The 17,204-nt window shown below is 37.9% G+C and overlaps 2 protein-coding genes across 8 annotated transcripts; both read left to right on the top strand.

Annotated features, from left to right (window-relative positions):
• The first annotated feature begins 1,488 nt into the window (after positions 1-1,488).
• On the top strand, positions 1,489-4,731 carry LOC122318542 (probable protein phosphatase 2C 34). Of its 6 annotated transcripts, none has more exons than XM_043136036.1 (6): positions 1,489-1,755; positions 2,073-2,320; positions 2,467-2,775; positions 3,491-3,608; positions 3,702-3,925; positions 4,236-4,731. In XM_043136036.1, the coding sequence occupies exons 2-6, from the start codon at positions 2,078-2,080 to the stop codon at positions 4,443-4,445; spliced, it is 1,104 nt and encodes a 367-aa protein (XP_042991970.1). In that variant the 5' UTR covers positions 1,489-1,755; positions 2,073-2,077; the 3' UTR covers positions 4,446-4,731. The 6 variants fall into 6 exon arrangements, with proteins under 6 accessions (XP_042991970.1, XP_042991960.1, XP_042991952.1 ...); XM_043136026.1 differs by having other exon boundaries at positions 1,489-1,790; positions 2,042-2,320; XM_043136018.1 differs by having other exon boundaries at positions 1,489-1,801; positions 2,042-2,320.
• A 5,643-nt stretch (positions 4,732-10,374) lies between these two features.
• LOC122318534 lies at positions 10,375-13,237 on the top strand. 2 transcript variants are annotated; one of them, XM_043135982.1, is made up of 8 exons: positions 10,375-10,715; positions 10,812-10,942; positions 11,131-11,208; positions 11,337-11,381; positions 11,484-11,528; positions 11,610-11,661; positions 12,159-12,255; positions 12,806-13,237. In XM_043135982.1, exons 1-8 carry the CDS (start codon positions 10,433-10,435, stop codon positions 12,867-12,869), a joined length of 795 nt encoding a protein of 264 aa, XP_042991916.1. In that variant the 5' UTR covers positions 10,375-10,432; the 3' UTR covers positions 12,870-13,237. The 2 variants fall into 2 exon arrangements, with proteins under 2 accessions (XP_042991916.1, XP_042991907.1); XM_043135973.1 differs by having other exon boundaries at positions 10,379-10,715; positions 12,795-13,237.
• Positions 13,238-17,204: the final 3,967 nt, after the last annotated feature.

The raw sequence follows: 17,204 nt of genomic DNA, 5'->3' as shown, positions 1-17,204 counted from the left end.
TATGTCGCTGCTCCACCTTGCATCCAGATCTTCCCCTGCAACGGGTTCGTCCTCTACGACCCACATGGCTTCTTGTTTCTAGTATTTGTTCCTTAGGTCTCAGATCTCTTCACCTTGGTCGGGTTGCTGGAATTTTTCTTTACGGTTTGCTGGAATTTTTTTTTTTTTTTTGTTTTATTATCTGTCTTTCTTCTCGTTTAATCTGCCAAAGTCTGATGCGGTAAACTCCACCTTTATCCATGGACCGCCTGACAGCACTACCCAAATCCGCCGCCCTCTTCCGTATCGCATGCCCTTCCTTCGATGCCATCAACAGTTTCACAACTTTTTCTACAGTGTTGACGTCACTAGCTATGCCCGGCGCGACCAGTCCTTCACGACAATTCCAACTTCGAGCAATTCTGTAATTAGAACCGTGTTCCTCGGCTGGTCCAAGGCTATTGGCCAAGCTGCAATTGGCACCCCTCATGCTGATGCTCTCGATGCAAGAATTACTGTGGCAGAACAAACGAGGAGAATGCGAACGGGTTCAATCCGACTTGAATTTCACGGACCGGATCAGATCAATTGTATTTTGTTTTCCCGTCGGGTCGGGTCGGGTCGGACCAAATTATGGACCGGGTGGATCGGTGTGCAGCCCTAGTATATAGTAATAAAAAAATAGGTAAAAAATAATAATAGAATATTAAATAGTAGTAAAAAATAGATAAAATAATAATAATAATAAAATAATAAATAATAATAAAGTATGTTAATAATAATAAAATAATAAATAATAATAAAATATATTAAAAAGTGTTCAGAATATCTAAAATAATAAGTATTTTTACCCAAAGAAGCTGACTCTAGAAATCCTTGATTTGATGGAAGAAAAACAACCACAATTCGAGCGCTTGGAAATAGTATCTATCTTTTGGTTGCAAATCTAACTCCCTGGGCCACCATTATCATTTTCTCTTAAAACAGATGAATGAATGTTTTCGACATCATTATCAGTAATGATGACTGGGAATCCACTAGGTGCAAGTTGCAAACTCTACTGGCCACAAGTATATATAAAAGACCCAGAATTCACTTTGCTTTACTTTTTATATTTCTTGCCCCAACTTCTTATATATTTGTCTTTTCCTCCTTTGAGTTCCACGACCAGAATCTAGCACCCATATCCGGTCCCTCTATAGCAAAAAATATGCACGATTTTAAAGCAATGATCTTTACTTCATGAAGTTGGACACCCATATGGTCCACCTAATACAAGCGGCTAACTCTCAGCCTAGTATTAATTAGTTCCTTCTTTGGAACTCGATTCATGTTGTTGATCCTTCCACATTCAGGAACTTTTATTTAAACTGCAGGCACCATTACTCATTTGTTATTTTTAATATACCGACCTAATAAATCAAATAAATTAATATTTCGATTAGCTCATGATAATCCACCTACTAATGCTTCCAAATGCATGTCTTTGTTTGATTTATTAAACTAAACTTAAAAGCACGTCAAAAGTGGGCGGGGATGATGCAACTCTCAATATGAATCACCTGCCAGAATGTTCAAAACACCCCTTACTTTGTTGGCACACTGCTTGCCATTACCACAGGTGTTCCAGTAATTTGACCAATATACTGTTGCCGCAAGACTGTACAGGTATCCCTTTACGTAAGTACCCACGGGAATTTTGCAAGGTGGAGAAAACGAGAATGCTCAATGCAGTGTAAGACATATTAACCCTCTCAGACTCGAAGGTTGATCAAGGTGAGGGTTTCTCCGGCAGAAGCTTCTGCTTTCAGGCATATACTTGGTCGTTATCTTAAGCAAAAATCGGTGAAGAAACAGTTTTTTTTCGTACTTGTTCTCTTATTCTCTCCAAAGGCTTTCAAAGAAAAATCGCTATCTTTTATCAATACTGATATCATTTTTCTGTTCTTCTTTTGGTGATTCTAGAGTTTTTAGTTGTTTTTGTTGTTTATTGGAGATTTGGTTTGGAGTTTTATCAAATAATTAAAGCAACTTATATATATATATATATATTGTGAAGTAGCTAGGTGATTATGGGTATGATTCGACTGTAGTGGCGATGGTACTTTTTCCGTCCTTTCTTGATGGGCTGACACGATCTGAATCACTCAAGAAAGGCAAGAACTATGAGAATGACCTTGGAAGGGAAACGGCGAAAACATTAGCAAAGGAAGCCAGGAAGAATGAGTTGATATTGAGTTCTTCTGGCACCGTTAAGTCCAACAAATCCAACAACTTTGCATCTGTATGCTCTAAGAGAGGGAAGAAGGGAATAAATCAGGACCGCTTAATTGTTTGGGAGGTATGTTCCTGCCTGTTTAATGTTGAGATCTAGCTAATTGATTAACTTAACATACTATTTGAAAATTCGAGCTTTTGTAGCAGTTATGATTTCTTTAGTTTGTTCATTCTAATTAACTTGTAATCAATGCATGGGCTGGTTGTTAGGAGTTTGGATGTCAAGAAGACATGATTTTTTGTGGGATTTTTGATGGGCATGGCCCATGGGGACACCTTGTAGCCAAAAGGGTCAGGAAATCAGTGCCTACTTCTTTGCTGTGCAATTGGCAAGAATCTATAGCTTCGACCTTACTGGACTTGGATCCTGAAATAGAAGTGGATAGAAATCTTCATCGGTTCAATATATGGAAGCAATCCTACTTAAAAACTTATGCTGCCGTTGACCACGAGCTTAAGCATCATCCCCGAATCGATTCTTTTCATAGTGGTACTACAGCTCTGACGATGGTTAAACAGGTGCTTAGGAATTTGCCGTATCATAATTTTTTTCCCCATGCAATAGATTTTGAATTCGGTGTTGGGTTCCATCAACCATGCCTTAGCTTTTGCCTGTTTGATGGGTATGTTCGGTTTGCTTACTCAAGTAGATGATACTAATGTCAAGGATTAAAACTAAATGAATACAAGAATTTTGTGATACAGATAAGCGACACCGACACCAAATACAAGTGGAAATGCTTTATCTGTATCACGATCTGTTACAAGAGTAATCAGACTATCTACTTACAGCATATGTCATGTGTGTGTGTGTGTGTGTGTGTCTGTATACCCTAATGTTTGTCTAACTTGGTGCCATCTTCATTTGCAACTCTGTCATAGTATCTGTGGCTATGCTATTTATTGTCATCTAGCATAAATCAGGAATAATTTTCCTTTCTAGCTAGGAACCATTCATGAACATAGAAAAAATGTCGTCCCTTGCAAGTCTTGTTTGGTGTATTAGGACTATTGTTGCTGTTGCCCCTTAAAAACTTGGGATCCTTTCTATCTAGTATTAATTTATTGTCATCTAGCTAGATTTCTAAGATTATTTAGAGAAATAGGAATTGCCTTAATGCCTTTGACCCATGCAAGTCTCGGTTGTTTTGAGTACTTTATATGTGCCTGTTGCATATATGTTAATACTCATGTTGATAAGTAACCTGAAGCATTGACCATCAATTGTCTTCAGGGCGAAAACATTGTCATTGCAAACGTTGGAGATTCTAGGGCTGTATTGGCAACTTCCGATGATGCTGGCCATTTGGTGCCACTTCAGCTTAGCATTGACTTGAAGCCCAATTTACCTCGTTAGCTCTCTCTCTCTCTCTCTGTGTGAGCGCGCGAGCGCAGATGTGCATCTATTGCTACAGATTTTCAACTTCTATCTATTTTGGTTACAGAGGAGGCCGAGCGAATAGCAGAGTCCAAGGGAAGAGTCTTTTGCTTACAAGATGAACCTGGAGTGTACAGGATCTGGAAGCCTAATGGTCAGACAACAGGACTAGCACTATCAAGAGCTTTGGGTGACTACTGCCTAAAGGACCATGGGCTTATTTCTGTGCCAGATGTGACACAGAGGAATTTAACCAGCAGAGACAAATTTGTTATCTTGGCAACAGATGGGGTATGCATTTTTCTTGATAGTTGTTCCCACTCTTTCTTATCCTCCCTTTCGGCTAGCAAAATCCCCAACTCTCTCTTAATCGCAGAATGACTTGCATTTCTTTTTTCACTGCTTCTTCGTGAATAAGATTACAAATTTCATATTTATTTTGCAAAAGGAGATGAGATATGGTGTGAAATTCCATTGCAAGTGTGAGGTGGAAACGTTTTGATTAGTCCCAAGTATAATGTTTTTTACGTAAGTTTGTCTTATAAACAACGGAGTCCGAGTTACTTCAAATTGTATGTGATATTTTTTCTTCTCTTCTCAGATATGGGATGTTATTTCCAACCAAGAAGCTGTACAAATTGTCTCTTCAACACCTGATAGGGAAAAATCAGCAAAAAGGCTTGTGGAGTGCGCTGTCCGTGGATGGAAACATAAGAAGCGAGGCATTGCGGTGGATGATATCTCAGCTATTTGCCTCTTCTTTCACACTCCATCCCCTCAACCAATCCCCGCTGTGCATGTCTCAAAATGAGAGCTTATTTTCCAACGGCCTGTGGCCTGGCACGAGACTCACATCTCCAAAATTGAGATCGGATTCGACCGCTCTTCCCAATGACCAATGTATATATAAAAAAAAAAAAAAAATGATTGCCTATTTCCATTGTCTTAGCTGTGATCATCAAAATTGTCGAACATCAAATAATCAGGTTGCCTGGACCCTAGTCCTCCAAATAGAATCTTTGTACTAAATCTGTCGACTGTCATGAATACACAGTTTGAACTGTCCAAGGTGGTTATGAATATACTTACTTCTACCATTGGATATATAGCAAAGAAAGATTGACGTCATGATACTCGTAATAAAGTTTGAATATTTCATTATCGTGAAGCGTATTGAATGGAAAACACACTCAAGCGAGGGAAATTTTGAGGGAGGCGTTAGGTAGGCTTGTGCAGAAAAATGTCTGGCCCAATCTCTCCGAAATAACCGGCTTGAGCCCACCTAAACAAAGTCTGATTCAACGGGTTAAGCTCAATAATGGGTTCAAACACCATGTTATCGGTTGAAACCGATTACCGGAAACTTGCTACTGCCTCTCTTCTCCTTCTCCTCAAACCCTAGCACGTCATCGTCATTCGTCTTCACATCATCCCCTTTGTTGCTTCTCCACGAGATTCATATCTACGCACTCAAGTCTCACGTTTCTCCTCTGTTGCTTTTGGGTTTACTTCTGCTAGGATTGGAATTCTTAATGACACAAGATTCCAATTTGTGATGGTCACCTAGTACTCAATATTCACTATATATATTTATATATTAAATTTCTCATCACCACTTGCCTTCATCAATGGAGAGCTTGCTTTGACCACCAATGGAGCCATTTACTTTGGCTGGAGTGGTTGCTCCAACTTACTCAACGACAAAGCAAAATAAAGCTGACCAAGTTGAAGCTCTTCGTCTTCGTTCATTGTGGATTGTTAAAATCCCAAGGCAGGAAGCCACAGGCCATGCCTTGACAAGTACCTTGCCGTGCCCATACAACATAGTGGAAGCACTGTTAGCATCGATGCTTGATTGCTCATAGACCGAGTCCTTGGAGAATGCTAGGCCATGGCTACAACCACCCTCAAGCAGGCAATGCACAGTTGGTGCACGCACAACTTGCATGCGTGCATGAGCGAGGTTGTCGCACCTTGCTCAGTTAGCAGCCAAACTGCACGGATGCCTAGTGTGCGAACACAACACACATGCATGGCTTGTGCACAAGCACAACACGCATGCATGGCCTAGGCACCAACGCAACGCATGCAAGCACACCCTATTTGGAATTGACGGCATGACTGCCCAACAAGCTGCTCAATGCTCTAGCCTTGGCTAGGCCCATACCGACCAACGCCTAGGCCCCACAGCCTTGGTCATGCTGCTCAACGCCCAAGTTCCATTAGCCTAGGCCATTATTAGCCTGGGCCATGCAGCAGCCTACCACGCTCAAGCCCACCACAGTCTAACCTAGCGACACACCATTGGCGCCCAACCCACACAACCGGGGCCACACATGCAAGGACCAAGGACTAGCCAGGGCTGGCGCCCAGCTGGCCAACCTGAAGACCTATGCACACCAGCAAGCAACCCATACCGTGGGCTTATTCAGGCCACCCGTGGCCCACCAACAGAATGAGGCCTAAACCAAGAGGCATGGACTAAGCAACCATTATCCACTTTGTAAATATTGTTATTTGAATTCTAGTAAGGCACTAGACCATTAGGATCTTTATCTTTTATGCTTTGAACAATTTGGCTTGTAAGATTTTGTAGGCACTCTTGTACTCTATCACTTAGGCTTAGGGGTGAATTTGGTCCGGTCCGGTCCGGTCCGAGGAGGTTTTACGGACCGGACCGGACCTATTCGGTCCAGGGTTTTCCCACCCTGGACCGGACCGAACTTCATACGGTCCGGTCCGGTCCGGTCCCATTCGGTCCGGTCCGGTCCGGTCGGTCCGTTCGGTCCACCCTATGAGTTTTTTTTTTTTTTTTTCAATGACATTTTGTTTAATACTTATGTAATTATATTGTGACATATTTAATATATATACATATACTATACTATTATATATATTAGTAATACACTACTACTATTAGTAATAGTGATAATTATATATGTAACTATATCATGTAATAATAATAGTAATAATAGTAATATATGTAACTATATGTAATATTAATAACTAATACTATTAGTCTATTAGTACTAATACTATAACTAATAAATATATGTAATGATAGTGATAATATATGTAATATTATATTAAATAATAGTAATACTCTTATTACTAATATTCTATGTAGTTATAGTGATTTAATACTAACATATTACATATTAAGTTAACTATACTAATACTATTATAAATTTACAAATATATGATATATTATAATTTATACTATAACTTTTATAATATGTTAATACATTAATATATATACTAGTACTATATTTTTTTTTGATCGGTTATACTAGTACTATATATTATAGTTAATAGTTATATATTAAAGAATATAGTAATACATTGATACTAAATATATATATATAATATAGTTATAGACTTACAATGATTTAGTTATTATGAATTTATAATTAGTATAACTATATAATTGTATTAGTATTAGATTATTAGTAATTCAACTATTATATAAATAATAATTTTTTTTTTAATCTATTCGGTCCGGTCCGGGGTGAAAAACCCCCGGACCGGGACCGGACCGAATACCTTCGGTCCCTTAAAAATTGGACCGGGACCGGACCGGACTCATTCGGTCTGGTCCGGTCCGGTCCAAAAATGACCGGTCCGGTCGGTTTTTCCGGTCCGGACCGTTCGACTTTCAGCCCTACTTAGGCTCCATTAGGTGCAATTCGTGAATTAAGGTAACCTATTATTATCTTTGTTTCCCTTATGTTAATGCAATCTCAAGGTATTTCAGTAGGTTTGTTGTTATTGCATTGCATTTGTCTTTGCTTGCTGATCATTTTGCACTACTCTGATGGGGCAATGTATAAGGCAGCCACAAGTGGCCATTGAAGGGCACTCGTCCTGCACTAGGCCTCCATGGTCGAATTTGGAGTAAGGATAGGAACAAGCTAAGCGATTATTGCCAACTACCTGAGCCACACGGCCAGCTTTAGACACATGTCTAGCCATAATCGCCTCCCTAATTAGTAGGGATTAACCGCACACACCATAAACTACCCAACCACCCACTTGACCAAACCACATAACCGCCCACGTGTGCTTCACTCAATCGCATTAGCCTACTGAACCACTTTAGCCCACTCAACCGCTCTAGCCCACTTAACTGCTGCAAATGCATGCATGCAAACCCACTAGCATTGCGCCCAGCAACACCCTTGAACACTCATTTGAGTTAAACCAACACCATCTATAGCCATCACAGTCAAGCAAGTGATAGATCACTTCGATCATCAATGCACAAGAAGGGGCTCGATAACTTGGTGTCTAGGGTCTTGACTGAGGACCCGATATGACGTCGTCGAAGTCCATCTCAGGATGAACTACAAATACCCATCCAACCATATCTGATTCCACCTCATCTACAAGGCCTTGAAAATCAAAGAGCAGCCTTTGCATCCCTAGGATCAGAGATAAATACCCATTTGTGGGCAATGAATGGAGATCAAGGATTTTGTTTGGGAAAGGAGAAATTGGAGATCACATGAAACTAGCCAAACCCCTCTCTGTCTCAACTTAAGACCCAGTCCATCTTTTTGTCCTCAACTCAAAACCATCAAAGTCCATCGTATACCAACATCAACATGCTCCCTCCTCCTCTCAGACTCAGTCCCCACAAGCTCTCTTCCCAGAATTCCCCCTTCCCTTCTCTCAATCTCCATACGCAACATACTTATTAATTTTCAAAGGGCCTAAAGTCAAGCAAAACGAAGAACTTTGAGAATTTCAGAAAGATAATAGAGAGAGATAGACCTAATCAATGGGTGGCAATGGTAAGCACAAGTGGAAGATCTCGTTTCACCGCCAAAGCCGACGATCTACAGTAAGTAGGAAATTTTTTTTTTTAAAAAAAAAAAAATTTGGTAAAGGTTGGGTCATACGGGTTTAACCCAATTTCATTTTCTTTGGGTCAGGTCGGTTTGGCCCCTTGCATGGGGTTGTCTGGGTCGGGCACAAACCAGAAGCGTTACGAGCCAAGCGAGTGGCTTTCACTATTTTACACTGACCGATAATAAGAAACATGTTGGGGTTATAACAAAATAACAATACAATTGCATGCAATGAATCTACATTACTTTCATCTCCTTCCCCAGCCCAACCCAATCTCTCTCTCTCTCTCTCTCTCTCTATATATATATATGTGTGTGTGTGTGTTTGTGTGGGGACTCGAGCTCTCATAATTGTTTAGAATAGAACGAATGTAGTGAATAAGAGCTTTGAGAGTTATCAGCATCGTCCTACCAAAAATGGCTGATAAAAAATTGTCTTCAGCTTAGCATTGTTGCAGTTTTAAGGTCTCCTTCACATCTATGGATTTAACCAGCCTTCCTCTCTCCTTCGATTATATTCCCACTCCACCACAACAGCAACTATTCTTGTTGGGTATCATTTAAATGATTAATCGGTGATTTGTTGGGATTAAACCAATAAGAGAAATTTCATGACCAACAAAACCAATCGACTACATAGAAGATGCAGATTTCACATAATTCAACATGAAGTGAGAAAAACGAAAACAAAAACAAAATTGATTAAAAACATCGAAAGGTCAAAAAGAAAAATGAAGTATGGCGTCAACAACCTATGTTCCATCTCCAGTATCACCAGAAGCGTTCACATTGCAAGATAAATTTACCACACTACTTATTTTTAAAAAGGCCATATAAAATAAAATTCATTTAATTGTTTTAGTTCTAATTTCTTGATCTCTTTGAGTTAGTTTTCAAAGAACGTACCTTTTAGATTATTTTATGCGTGTATAAATGAATACTTCATTATGGTAAAAATCCTGAGAACATAACCACTATTATTGGTTTTGAAAAAATTAGAACACAGCAGACACGTAAAATTTGAATAAATTCGCAGGTCTCACTTTGTATCATTCGTCTATAATGGAAAATGAAGTTATTGTGCTAACGGATAGAGAAACAAAGACAGAGTGGCCAAAGACAAAAGCGCCGCGCGAAGATTGATAGAGAGAGACAACAGTGTCGGACTTCAATGGCCTATGAGGACATAGATGGCTTTGAGGGTGTCTACAGACTTCGGTAAGAAGAAAGATGTAAAAATGGATTTTGAGTGCCCAATGGGTCTGTGGTAGGAAAGAAGATGAAAAAAATTGACTTTTATCTGTTGTAGTAGAGACTATGGTAAGAACAATAGAAATAGGATGTGTTTCCTTCTCATTGGAGGGTGTAAAATACACTTTTACACCAAATCTGATTTGGAGGTTTTCCCAAATTTTGAATATTACAGACAAGGAAAGATTTAAAAGAAAACTAAATAAAGTTGAGAAAAAAGAATAAGGTCGATTGTGAGGTTATTAAGATATCAATAAGTTATGATGGATCTAATTCTCCATGTTAAGCACGCATCATTTAGCCCGGTTTGGATGATGAAAAAGTTTTATTTCATTTTATCATTATAATTTTTCTAAATTTTCATACAAAATATAATAAATAATTTAATCTTTTCAAATTAAAAATAATATTTTAAAATTATTTTATTTAATTTTTAATTTCATCTCAACTCACTATACACTTAGTTTTCAAGTGCTTAGGAAGATGAAAAGGCCAAATTCCGTAGGAAAATACAAGTTACTTGAAACCAATTCATCTATTATTTATATGAAAAAAGAGTTTAGGTTAATGGAAAATTATGAAATTTAATTTATATCATTTATCGTATATAATCACCTGTAGTGTTGGTCTGTTCGTAGACCACATCATACTCTTTTTTCTTTCTTTTATTTATTTTTTCTCGACTCCTCAGGCTCTCATGCTCGATTCTATTTCTATTTCCCTATCACTCCCCCCCATTCCTCCCCGACTCGCGCCTCGCTCGTCACCCCACCCCTCAGCTCTCCCTCTTCTAATTACTCCTCTCCAATCCGGTCACAGACAAATTGTCCGGCGACGTTCTCGGACCAACATGTCCTCCGAACACCGCCGGCTTAGTTCTCCGGAGAACTACAGTGAACTCAATGACGAGTCCGATTTCGAAACCATCGTCTCCCCTGATGGCTTCATCTCCATCTGTGGCTTCGGTTCCCTTCTCTCCGGTACGTACGACCAAGTCACATTTTTCATCATCATCGTTGTTTATATGTTTTTTAATTTTCTTTCTTTCGGACGGCCAATCTTTCTGTGCGAACCAGAGAGGAGTGCAAGGAGTACATTCCCGGATCTGATCAAATTCAGAGTCGCTAGATTGACCGGTTTTCGGCGCGTATTCGCTCACGCGGCTCCGATTTTCTTCGAGCGTGGCATTGCCAAGCCAGAAACCAAGGTCCCTCGGGATAACATTTTTTTATTTTTATTTTCATTTATTAATCTGTTGGGAAAATTACAAGATATATTAAGTTGAGGTTTTTGCGCCATTTTCAGTTTTCATTTATTTTACTTCAATTTTGTAGAATTATTAAATTTGGATGAAAATATAACGACCTCGTTGCTTTTTGCTCGTTAATTTTTCAGGAGATTTCTAGCTTGAGTGTCGAGCCTTGTGAGGACGAAACACTAATAGTTACAGTTTTCGAAATACAAAAATCAGAGGTATATATATGTAGTGTATGGCTTCAGTTGCTTTCTTGTGTTTGATTGGAAAATTATTATGAACTACAAGTGAAACGAGCTAAATTCTCTTCAAAGTTCAACTCAAAAGGTAACTTTGTTACTTTCAGATTCCGGCTTTTATCGAGAGGGAGCTCGAATTTCGGTTTCTAGCTGTGAGTTTCTATATTGTTATAAAATATTGAATTTGTCATATCAAGTTACGTCCAGGGATTGGCTCTCGGGTTTTATTATAGATTTATCTGTTTCTCTTTTAGGTTCAGCCAACAACACTTGATGGGAAGCCACTTGATAATCTAGCGGTTAGTTTTTCTAATATGTCGGTTAAAAGTTACATAATAGTAATCTATAATAAATTTAAACTTGATGGGACATTGATACAGGTGCTTTGTGCTCGGTCTAGTGATGAGGAATTTTTTCAAGTTCGATGCAAAGGTATTCCTTTTCAGGGTTTTAGTTATCATTAGTTAGAGAATATGATGCGTTAGTAATTTGAGATAGGGGCTTATCTTAGAGATTTATCATGTAAACTACCTGTATACTCAGGTTGTTCATCTTTCAGATAAGAATCCTTGGCTTCGTTTTGGCTTATTAGCCAGCTTCCAAGTAATATTCTTTAGTAATTGTCAATCTTAAATATTGCTAACGTTATTTCAGACACTGTAGGGATAGGGGCTATTCCTCATTTTTGCTTCAAATGCTTGAAAAGATATTGTGTATGCTGCTATTGCTAGTTATCTGTTATCATATATCAGCTTGAGGAATTGGGAGATCTCCCTTTTCATCCCTTGTATGTGGATGAATCTCATCTTTAGTTTTCGATATCCCTTCATTTTACGAAGTGTAACTAGTGTTTATACCCTTTTCACTGTAAGCTCAGAAATGAAAAGAGAGTATCTGTGATGATAGTTATGCTGGTTATTTTCCAACAGGAAGCAAGGAGATCTATTTTCAGCACTATGGACGTTATAACATCGATAAGATTTGGCGAAATGATATTTTACCTTGCCGTGTTTATCTTAGACACTGGTAAGTGCTATTTGAATCCGTATCTGTTATGTATAATTCAAGATAAAATGTATTTCTATGAAGGAACATGATGACAAGTAATCTAGTAGAAACAAAGTATTGGCCTGTAATCTTGTGGGCGCAGCCACAATGATCTGTAGAAAACTTTGCACTTGTACATGTGGGAGCCTCTTTTTTACTCTTTAATATGCGTGTGTGTGTACATATGTATATATATATATATATTTTGATAGGTATATACATATATATATATATATATATATATAACTGCCATTCTCCATGGTTTGGTTGGATGTCTTGATCAGACATGACACACGCACAGAGTGGTTTACATAGCACAAACTTTTGCCCAATAACCATATATATCAACATCTTGGAGATGATTTGAAGCCACGTCTCTTTATATGATATAAGATGGCGGTTCACTCGTTCCTACCCAATGTATTCTCCTGGCTTTACTTATATATATACGTTGTTTCTAACATGTATGCTATGCTGACCACATTGTACATAATTGAAGCTAATGAAACGTTCTGTAGTGTATTGGCAGCAAAGAACCTCAGCAATGTCGCCTACGACAACTTTCTGGATCACACTTTCCTTGCAGATCGTAAAACAACCATCCGTGAGTACTTTGCAACAGCGGGTTCCGGCATTATGGAAGAGGAGCCCCCAGAATCCCTCAAAACCCGCTATGATGGTTGACATTGAAGATTATATCCCTGCTAAGAAAATTTGTAAACAATTTTTTCTATGAAATAAAGAGAAAAATTAGAAGTTCTTAGAAGAATATCTGATGTACTTGCACAACACCCCGTTGAACCTCATTTATCTGCATGCCAATTTCAGGGAGAAAACTTACGAAGTCTTGTAATCGGAGCAGTAATTGTTCTCCTTTTCAGATTCATTTGAAATTTTTCTCATACTCATAAACATGTGGTATCATCTATGTTAAGATATTACGCTGTTATTATCATGTCCATTTTGGGAGTGTCATTATTTTTCCCTCGAGCAAATCGCAATGCTTTGAACCAAGTGGATTTACTCCAGAAGAAGGCTAATGTCATTTTCAATGTAGCAGAAGCATATTTTGTGATGGCTGAAGACAACAAGACTTGAGCTGTTGTTTGGACAGTGAGTTAAGATAAAATGAAAGTTGAAAGTTGAATAAAATATTATTAGAATATTATTTTTTAATATTATTACTGTTTTGAGATTTAAAAAAAATTAAATTGTTTATTATATTTTATTTAAAAATTTGAAAAAGTTGTAATAATTAGATGAGATGAATTGAGATCACTCTTGTATCCAAGGGCTGTCACAGAAAACACTCCGGAAAAGCATGGTAATAATGTTCTTCTTGCCAAAAAATTAAGATTATGAGTAATGGTTGCCTCCACCCAAATAGAAACTTAAATTCAACTTTTAGATAGAGAAAAGCCCACACAAACACAAAGAAGACACGATAAAAACCCTAATCACAAGCTCGAGCGCTCTATTTGTTTTCGTGCTCGAATATGGCAGTCTTCCCACTCTCTTGAGTTTATTTTCCTTCAAAATACTTGAAGAGATTGATCTTTTTTCCCATGGTACCATTTTTCTACGAGTTTCTGAATAGAAAATTCGTCTCTTCTCGTATTTTACCCGGTTGCTAATCAAGTAATAGTAATTCTTTTTCATATATTCGTGGGTTCATCCCTTTTAAAGAATATGATGCCAGTCTTTTGTGCTATATATCATCTCAATTCACACCCAAAGTTGTCGCCTACTGTAAGATGCTTTGAATGTTTGCCAAAGATTTGTCTTCCAATTATACGATCCCACCTTAGTCTGCAAAGCAAGCTGCCTAATCTTATATGCAAACGAATAAATCATGACAAACAATTTCGTATCTAATTAAAGAGAATCTTTTGTGCGAACCAATTCAAACAGAAAGAAAGAGGATGGGAATTGGAGTCCCACATTGCAAAATGAAAATTACAATACAAGCACTTCAGAAAAAGCACCTCGTACTGAACCATAAGTTTCACAGGCGACAATGATACCTTATAAAGGACTTTAAAAACAACATTGTGAAAAAAGAGGAGTGGGTTTGAGTGAGCCTTGTCTTCCTCTTTGAAAGTATTAAGAGGCCATTCATGCTGTGAGTTTAAGAACATGTCTTACTAAACAAAGTGCCATGCAAATAAATTCTACCTGGTTCCTTTTCCCAAACAGATATCAAGGTTCCACGATAATGTCATATTGCCTATTCCTAATGTACAAGTGCATGTTCTTCATCCTCATGTAAAGTTCACTTGATATAAATAAGCAATCATAGTACGACTTTTTTGCTGTTCCTGTAAAGTACTATCTGAAACTTCTTGTTTTTTCTATATGTACCATCTGAAAATTGACTCATTGAAGGAACTCACAAACAATACAAAATCCAGTGACAAACTTTTAGACTCATTCGAGTTTGGAAGTCCACAAAAGTCTGACTTCAATGAATATAATCAACAAGTACAACTTATTCTTAGTCCTAGAAAGCCAGTTGCAAACTCTAATAATCTCACTGTCCTTCCATGAAAATTTATGAAGTCCTTATAAAGACCATAAAATAAAGTTACCCCCACGTATGTAGTAATAGAAAACAAAACATAAGCATCACACTTGATCAGTACATGCCTGGGGCAAATGTGACACAAGTGCTTGAGGAGAAATCTTTCTGCTCTCGAAGAATATATGTCAAAAGTGCAGCAGTACAACCACCAAGTGAATGGCCAACAATCTGAATGTGAAAATTTCAGTATAAATTTATTTATAAGAAACATAAATTGCGTGAACCGATTATGTACAGTAACTCACGGTTGAAAATTGACATCTTAAAGATATAACATGGTACACAATAACAAAGGATTATAGATTTATATATCTTACAAAGAAAATCCAAGTGGATGTGAAACGCCAACACATCGTATTTCAAATTTAATTTGCATCCAGGGGATCGCAAATTATATAATTTAATCTACACAAGAGTCAATATTGAGATCAACCAAGTCTTATGAAAATTTAGGCAGAGAGCTGACCATATTGCTCTCATGATGAATCGCACAGTTATATAAGAACTACTACAAGATACTTGGCATCATCAGTTCCTGTAATAAAGGCCACGTCACTAACACTGACTAACAAGCAATGTGAGAATTAACACCAGTACGATTTCACAATCCACCCATCCAGCACGAAATTAACAAAACACCTTCACAACCAGGATGTCACACACAGAAATGGAACAATGAAGATCATGTTGCGTTCTAAGTTTAACTATCCATAAAAAGGATTAGTTCTGAAACAACCACATGCTTTCAATTTGTTTGACAGAAAGATGAATAAACTTAACAGCGAAATCAGAACAATTAAATATTGACATGAAAATAAAAATAAGAAAAATAGTATTTACCTGAACATTGTAGTCGGGATATTCATCATGAGTTTTGAGCAGAAAAGAAGTGCTAAGCTTTGCTATCCAACGAGCAGCAGCAACCATTCCACAATGGGCATATCCTTAAACCAAATTGCTTATCCCACCATCATGTAAAACCAAGTGGTGGAAAGGGACCACTGCACCAGTTGCTGCTGTTAGTACCGGGAACCAACAGGAGGAAACATTTTGAATCTTTATCTCGTATAATTGTGAAAGTGGGCTTCAAAAGCTGCAATCATTGTTCTGGTAATTAAAGCAATACTCAAGTATGATTTTACTACTTAAATAGAAAACAAAATATGTTTTTCTTGGCCATGTATATTACAGTTGGTATAAGAAAATCAGAACAACTACCATGGGAGAAAGGCCAAACCTACAACTTAATGTTTTCGCAAAGTTTAGCCCACATTGGAAGTCTTATTAGTGTGATCATCAGTAAGTTGTTAATTGGACGTTTAAATAGGTAAGTTCCAATTTTACAGCTAAAAATGCAAATTGAAAATTGCTATTTTCCTGAAAAGTCCTCTCTGCTTTTTAGCTCAGTGGTTGACTATAGTCCCTATCAACTTATTCTACCCTCTCTATGACTAAACCTCAAGAGATGTGCAACAATCCATTCATGGCTATTTATTTCATCTCCCATGAATGAGGAGCCTTCTGAGACTATTATGGAAATAAACACTGCAGCAGATCACGGCAAATCAAGGTGCAGGAATATCACATGCCGAGAAATAAAGACCTTGCCATTTGACGTATCAAGGCACTAAATCCGCGGTGAGAGTTGCTATAGCCAATAAAGACGCAACGTTTTGATCTAAAATCAAGTTTGTGGTGGTTGAACGGGCGAAGAAATGGGAAACAAGCACAGCCAAAAATTTTTAAAGATGAAAAATTAGGAGCATGTTTGTGAAGTTTTTCAAACGGTGAAATACCAAGAGGAGTGGTGGGAAGGCGATTAATAAGATAAGTGGCCGTGAGAAAAGCGTCATCCCAATAGGTGTGAGGAACATGGCTATGGGATAAGAGTGAGAGGCCCGTTTCAACGACGTGACGATGTTTCCTTTCAAAGGACCCATTTTGTTGGGACGTATGAGGACAAGTGATTCGGTGTTGAATGCCAATATTTGCAAAATAGGTGTGAAGGGAGCAATATTCCCCACCCCAATCAGTTTGCACCGATTTTATCTTGCAATTAAATTGACGCTCAACAAATTTTTTAAAAGAGCAAAAAATTTGCATGACATTAGATTTGTGTGGAATTGGAAATAACCATGTAAATTTGCTAAAATGATCAACAAACGAAACATAATATTTATTGCCATTGGTTGACATGATAGGAGATGGACTCCAAACATCTGAAAAAATTAATTCAAGAGGGTGACGAGAAATGGATTGAGAACTAGAAAAGGGAAGACGATGGCTTTTTCCTTGTTGACAAGCTATACAAACAGTCGGAATTTTATTAGATGAAGTAGGTAAAGAG

Source organism: Carya illinoinensis, chromosome 1, assembly GCF_018687715.1.
Source record: "Carya illinoinensis cultivar Pawnee chromosome 1, C.illinoinensisPawnee_v1, whole genome shotgun sequence".
NCBI classification, from domain to species: domain Eukaryota; kingdom Viridiplantae; phylum Streptophyta; class Magnoliopsida; order Fagales; family Juglandaceae; genus Carya; species Carya illinoinensis.
The sequence above is the reverse complement of the archived record's forward strand: the minus strand, read 5'-3'. Positions and strand labels throughout refer to the sequence as shown.